The 7,674-nt window shown below is 40.2% G+C and overlaps 1 protein-coding gene across 2 annotated transcripts in view; it reads left to right on the forward strand.

The window, feature by feature from the left end:
- The window catches only part of LOC133111540 (SH3 and multiple ankyrin repeat domains protein 2-like), a 122,893-nt gene extending 115,814 nt beyond the window's left edge, over nucleotides 1-7,079 (forward strand). For both annotated transcript variants that reach the window (XM_061221980.1, XM_061221981.1), the window contains one exon: nucleotides 587-7,079. In XM_061221980.1, coding sequence (XP_061077964.1) covers nucleotides 587-1,127 — 541 coding nt within the window. In that variant the 3' untranslated portion in view covers nucleotides 1,128-7,079. The remainder of the gene's footprint in view (nucleotides 1-586) is intronic.
- The last annotated feature ends 595 nt before the right edge of the window (nucleotides 7,080-7,674 follow it).

A 7,674-nucleotide genomic window follows, 5' to 3' on the forward strand; every position in this document is an offset into this window, starting at 1 on the left:
GGGGGTTGCTCCTACTATGCAGAGAGTGGAGGGAGCACCACAGCTGTAACTGCCTGGATAGAAGCCCTATACCCTTCCGAGAGTTTAGGGTTCGCCCAACTGGTTTATACTGCTAAAAAGGGCATTTTTCCCTAACAGTTTGGTGATTATGCAACTATACCTAGATCACTGATTGATCTGGTGTTGTGATATGGAGTATGGAGTGATACAATAGTGTAACATAACAAAGGTTACTACCATAACCACAAACTCTTTCTGGTGATCGAAGGGACTCAAAAGGACGGAAGTAGTAGTCGCATGGTGCTGTGGCGCTATGGGACTACACCGAAAGTTACCATAATGAAGTGATCTAAATAGTTCACATAACTGTGGTTACTGTTACTGTTAGTTACCTTCGTTCTGGAACACAAAAAATCATCCTGCCCCCATTATGAACAGTTTGTTTTTTCTCTCTCCCCCCTCACTCTCTTCCCTCTCTCTTCCTCTATCTCCCTCGCTCTCTCTCTCTTCCTCTCTCTTCCCTCCCTCTCTCTCCTCCCCCTCTTTCTCTCCCCCATCTCTCCCCCCCCCCCCTCTCTCTCTCCAGGGCTCTGGAGGGCACAGCCTCAGGTACACATCGGAACAGCACAGTCCCCTTCTCCCCCCGGCCTGGCCCCCTCCAGTCGGACAGCCTGTCCTCCAGCCAGCCCTGCACCCCCGGCCCCCTCACCTCCCCCCCGACCCCGGGCCCCATCCCCTCCCCCTCCCCCAGCCGCTGCTCATCCCTGCCCTCGCCCTCGCCCTCACCCACCCTGACAGACGTGTTCGGCCTGCCCACGCCGCCCCTGTGCTCCGACCCCTTCAGCCTCCCCACGCCCCCCCTGTGCTCCCCCTCCCCCCTCTCCCTCAGCCAGGCCGCCTCCAAGCCCTTCGCCGGGAAGCCCGTCCCGCTGTGGAGCACGCAGGACGTGGCTGACTGGCTGGACAGCCTGCACCTGGGCGAGCACAAGGCCGCCTTCCTGGAGAACGAGATCGAGGGAGCGCACCTGCCCAGCCTGCAGAAGGAGGACCTGATCGACCTGGGAGTGACTCGAGTGGGCCACAGGATGAACATCGAGAGGGCTCTGAAAATGCTCATGGACAGATAAGGGAGGCTGCCCTTCCTCCGACCGGACCGACGGCTCCTTCTCCAATCCCACTGCCCAGAGCGAAATGTGTCCTCACTACGCCCTGGTGCAGAGTATCCTGTGGAACTGCCGTTCTGAAATAAGACTGCGGTTCTTTAAGCACAATCACGCCCAAGATGGGCGCCCACTGGGACTGGAAAGACCCCCGCCTTTTATGTGACACCCGTGCACGAGACAAATCACTTTGGAATATGACTTTTTGGAATCTGTCTCATTTGGAAACACCCAAAAAAAAATAACCAGCAGAGCTGGCTGTTCATTTTCTATCTTTGCTAGAATTTCTTTAGAGAATATTTCTTCAGAAAAAAAGGGGTAATTTGTCAGTGCATCAGCTGTCAACAAAAAATAATGTGTTGCTCCTCACCTATTTGTCTGGAAAGAACATGAAGCTGACATCACTTCCCTCTTTCCACACACAGAGAATCCCAGAATCGGTGTTTCTACTTGAAAAAGAAAATCACCTCTTAATATTTATTTGCACCTCTTTTACATCAGTAGGGGCACAATTGTAGCAAACCGTTCTGTTGAGTTTTTCATTGGCTTTCCTGTTCATTCTTGGCTCATGGTACATTTTATAGATTTCCTTTTAAACTTCAGTATATCTATTTCAGTTGTCCAAAAGATGTAAAATCTATATTAGTCATTGCTGTCTTCCACATGAGTGCAGGTGACCCCTCCCTTTTCACGACTGATTGTTTCCACCTTAAAATTCCTGAAAAAGTGCCAGATGAGAAATGCCAGAATCATTTATTGACCCGCCTCCTCAACTTAAATCTGATTCTTAAATTGCAAAACTTATAATCGGCTGACACAGGTTCCCACCTCTTAGAAATAAAACAGCATTTGCTTTGTCATTCCAAATTTCAGCCCAGTGTGTACACATACAAATGTGTTCAAGGGTGAAGGCAAAGACTCATGAGCACTTCAAAGCTGGAACATGAAACTTGGTACGTACAGTGGGCTCCAGAATTATTGGCACCCTTGATAAAAATGAAGAAAAAAGACTATATTTAGCCTACAAGATAATATCTATATGTTATGTTCAACATATATGACAGCTATGTACTTTTATTTCAATACATTTATTTTCATGCTTCAATGTTTCTTAAGTAATTTTAGTTTTCTGAAAACCATAGGCACCAAAATTATTGGCACCCCTTGTTTAATACATTGTGCAAACACCTCTGGCAATCAATATTTTCCTAGAATTAGTGATAAGTTTAGAGAACACATTTTGAGGGATTTTTGTGGCCATTCCTCCATGCAGAACTTTTCAGAATCATTGACATCCCCGGGTTTGCGTTTATGGGCCCCCACAGGTTAAGACCACAGGTTTATGATGGGGATTAAGTCTGGAGACTGAGATGGCCACTGCAGAACATTACATTATAGTAATTTAGCGGACTCTCTTATCCAGAGCAACGTACAATAAAGAACATGGATGTTGATTGCACTTTCACTTTTCTGTGTGGACTTTGATGTTTGGAGTCATTGTCCTGCTGGACAATCCAAATAAGACGAAAGTCTCAGCTTCCTAACAACCAGATTTTCTGCCAAAATGTCCTGGCACTTTGTTGAATTTATTGTGCCATTGATGTGAAATAATGCCCCTGGCCACTGGCAGCAAAACATCTCCAAAACATCAATGACCCTCCTCCATATTTGGCAATAGGTATGAGGTGCTTGACCTTTTATGCATTCCTCCTTTGCCGCCAAACATGTTGATGATGTGGTCCCACCTGACCATAGCACTTTCTTCCAATTCATAATTCCAATGAGGTACTCCAGATACTCCAATGAGGTACTCCAGATGCTTGGCTTTGCTAATTGTGTGAAGTAAGGGCTGTCTTCATGCCACCCTTCCAAAGAGTTTGTTGGTATAGAAGTGCCATTTTATGGTTCTTGTTGAGACTTGGGGACCCCAAGATCTCTGCTATTCTTAAACTGTGATCCTTCAGTAATTCATGGCCTCCTCACCATGAGGACACCTGCCGTAGGGAGCGTCCTCTTCCTGGCAAGTTTGGAACCATTCCGTATATTTTATGCCTTTTTACTATTGCCCTTACAGTGCTAAACTGTATGTATATTTGTACCCATTACCAGACTTGTGACAGTCAATTACCTGTCTCTTTTGAATTGACAGTTCTTTGGCTTTTCCCATGCTGATGGATAACAAAGGGATTTTGCATGCTTGTTACCTCATTTTTATACTCTACTGAAAGACGAAGTGATAGAATGACACAATATACTTCCTTTAAACTGAGATTAACCAAATTATATTGCTACTTTTCAATTTGTTTGATATGTAATTCAGCAATTGTTAGGGGTACGAATAATTTTGGCTCCTGTGGTTTTCAGAAAATAATAGATTACTTCCTAAAAAAACACTGAAAATGAGAGTTAATGTATTGAAATAAAAGTATATAGTTTTTCAATATGTTTGATTATAGCATACACACTCACTGAGCAATTTATTAGGTATGTATCAGCTTTGACCAGTCCGGCCCTTCTCCTCTGATGTCTCATTAATGAGGCGTTTCTGCCTGCGGAACTGCTGCTCACTGGATTGTGAGTTTTTTGTTTTTCGCACAATTCTCTGCAAACTTTAAAAATTCTTGTGCATGCACCAACATGCGCCAACAATCATTCCATGGCCAGTCTCTAGGATCACATTTCTTTTCCATTCTGACACCTGATCTGAAAAACAGCTGAACCTCTTGACCACATCTGCATACATTTATGCATTTAGTTGCTGCCACATGATTGGCTGATTCAATATTTGCATTAACAAGCTGGTGTACAGGTATACCTCATAAAGTGCTCACTGAGTATATATTATTATCTTTGTTTTTGTATTAGGTAGCCTTTTTTTTCCATTTTTATTAAGGGTGCCAATAACTTGGGAGCCTACTGTAGATGGAAGGGAACTTGGTACTTTCTGAACTGCGAGTGATTTAGACAAAGAGAACCCATACCAACACTGTGCTCTGCAACTACAGCTGTACTGTTCAGTTTGAACTATACAGGGAGTCAATGCAAGCTGTACTCTATACAGTACACATATACATGCACAGTGTGCTGCTCCTTAAACATACACAAATACATAATGTGTATCCATATACTGAACACCATCAATAAGGACATGTATCACCATTTAGTTATTCATTCAGTACTTCAAATCAATCAGTACTAATTCAGTATTAACTGTCTCTCGGGTAGGTGTCCACCATTAGTATTTTGGAACGGTAAACTGAAAACATCTGGCTTATTGTTCCTGGGGGATAAAAATAGACGTTATACAGGAAGTAGCTGAGCCAGCCACCACATGTTCTCAGAGTTAATAAAAGGACTACTATACACTGCTCTAAAGCAGGACTCAAAAATACCAACAAGGTTCACAGTGGGCAAAGACAAAGCTGCACTTCGGGCAGATGACAGCACTGCTTTCTAGTGCTGTGCTAATGCTAAATATGTGGTGTCACCTGATTGACTCATGTCAACAACCTCCTTTTCCAGTGAAAGAGCTGATTTACTTATTTAGATCCAGAAACGGGGGTTATAGATCGAAGATTGGCATTGCACTCACCTGTATTTTTGTCTTTTATTATTATATATAAATTTCGATAGAACCGATTCTGTGTTTGGTAAACGAGTATTCCCAGGTCATTTAAAAATCAAAAAGTTTTAATAGAAAATGAACCGATCACACTAGTTTTGATAGTAGTGGCCAGAAATGACCACCCTTCAATTAAGACGTCCTTTTCCAGCTTGTGTAGGAAATGGTTTAACTAAAAGTGGGGGGGGGATTTTTTTGTGTTTATCATTTTAAATGTGTATACTGCAGTGGTTCAAAGACAGTTTTACAATTACAGTGAGCTCCCTAATGTTTAGGACAAATACATTTTCTTCTGATTTGGCTCTGTATTCCACAATTTTAGATCTGCAATCAAGCAGTGCAGATCTGCTTAAAGTGCAGAATTTTAGCTTTTATCAAAGGTCACCATCATTTTTTGGAAAAAGGGCTTCACATATATTTCTTGACTACTATTGGTGTGCTCAATTGTTTCCTTAGTACAGGTATAAGAGAGATTTATATCTAGTCTTGATTTTAGGTTTTTGATTGCCTTTGGAGTCAGAACTACAGTGGCTACACTGCAAGACTTGTCTTCATTGATAATGTAACTGTTGATAACAGAATTAAATCAGAAGTGTAGAAGTGAAACATCCTATCTTATGTCAAGTTCAACCAAATGTTTGGTCCTCATGTTTACAAGCGCCAATAATAGACTCCAAAGGCAAAGACTAGAATCACGACTAAATATTGAATGCTCTCTTACACCTGTACAATGACACCGATTGAACACACCTGACAAATCAGAAACAGTTGTGAAGCCATTTGTCCCAAATATTATGGTGCCCTAAAATTAAGGGATTTATATAACAAAATTAAAATAAATGTGCTGTAATTCCGACATGGTGACACCAATATGCATAAAAATAATATTTAATAAAAAGATGAACATCTGTACTTAAACCACATGTGAATTGTTTTATTACAAATATAAAATTGTGGGTTAGAGACTCAAATCTAAAAATAAATGTCTGTGTCCAAAGATTTGTGTAGCTCACTGTATATATATACATATATATATATATATATTCCTACAGAATCTATTTCAAAATACATTTAATAAAACTACTGCTTCTATAAATATTGCGGCTAGACTCTTGAGCACAATAAAACAGTCCAAAAACTGGTGTTGTTATTTTCCATCTCTGGTATATGAAAAAGATATCTGTAAGGAAGACTGAATAGACTCCCGGCTTCATGAGCAGCCCCATGTCAATCATTTCATGACATTGTGTTCTCCCTTTGTCACGAAATCCAGTGACCAGCGAGTGAATGGTTTCCCAGAACATAAATGGATGCAGGCCTTCAAGAATATGTATAGGGAGTTAAGCTGCTAATTCCAGTAGTGTATAAATAGATAAATGGATCTTATTTTAAAACAGAGCTTCAGGAAAAAAAGCACAGTATTTTTAAGATTTATAGAGAATTATATGACATTTTATAAAGGTATTTGGATAGAAATTTAACTAACCAGTTCTGAAATATGAGATGAGGTACCAGTTAAGAAGCAATATTTAAACTAACTGGGCCTCTTTGGAATTTACATTCTCTCACATACCACAAATCCAAAATCCTTTTCAACAAAGAGGAAAAGACCTTGATTAAACCAACCCATAATAATTAGTACAGAATTGACCTTCTGCCACAGTACTAGTCACCTGCCTTTGTTGCAAATTAAAAGGAAATGCCAGTTGCTTAGTATCTGTATAATGTGTGTAAATCACCAAGATTTCACAAACTGTACATGTATATATAACCTCTCAGGCCTCTTTATAGCAAATAGTCTGAGAATGATTTTATGCTAACTTACATATTTAAATCAAATACTATATGTGATTGTTGACAAATTGATTTTATGGAATTACATATCATTTGGCTAATTTGCTTGTGGAAATAACGTTAGATCTAAATAGTGGAGTCTCAAGTCAAAGAAGTTGAAACCAGTACTATGTGGATCTGGCTAATAAGCCAATTACAGTTATACAGCCACAATAATTCCCAGCTCAAATAGATTTCCTTTTAGAGATCAGCATCAGTTTGGTTTCTTCTTTCTTTCTTTTTTAAATTCTACATGTAGGATTTTTCTCGCTCTTCTACGTGTAAAAACTTGTGTTCATATTATCTATGTTGCTGTAATTTTGTGCTACAGAGTCCTCTTATTTAGAGTTAATTATTGACATTAACAAAATCCAAGATCCTGTATCTGCACTTTTCCCCAAAAATCTTCAATACTCTTGGATGGCAACCAAAATTTACTGTAAGAAATAAATATCTTGCACTACTCTCGTGGTCCTTTCATGGCTCCTTTCAGTTCTTAGAACCTACAGTAAGGTTTCTTATGACATACATGAGTACAGGTTTTCACATGGATAAGTTGTCACACTGTCCAAAACAAGAGGCACCACATCAAAAATGGTGTGGTCAAAGTCACACTAATCCGAGGTGAGGATAGTGCTCTTATGTTTCCACTTCAAAGTAAAGAAATTGCACTTGATATTGTAACCCTGAAGTATCACCCATATTGTTAACACAAGCTTGAAAATGTAAAATCCAAAATAAAATGCCTACTATTCTTGAACCCTTTTGATGACATGCATAATCCTGGTGTCTTCTGGGATTTGTGAGTCAGAATCACTATATTACAAAGTATTACTAAATCAAACTTACAGAAGCTCAAACACTGTGGAAGTGGAATATCTTTTTCTTTTGAGTGGATACAGATTATTGTGGCGCAATTAGAGACACAATGGAGCCACAGCCAAAACCCCAGACAAATCCCCTTTAAAATTTGATGACATTATCGCCACAAATGAGCATTCTGCATCATTCTTTTCTAAGCTATGTCTAGGCAGTTTTACTAAAAGGACATGGAAATGA

This window comes from Conger conger, chromosome 15 (assembly GCF_963514075.1).
Source record: "Conger conger chromosome 15, fConCon1.1, whole genome shotgun sequence".
Taxonomy (NCBI): Eukaryota; Metazoa; Chordata; class Actinopteri; order Anguilliformes; family Congridae; genus Conger; species Conger conger.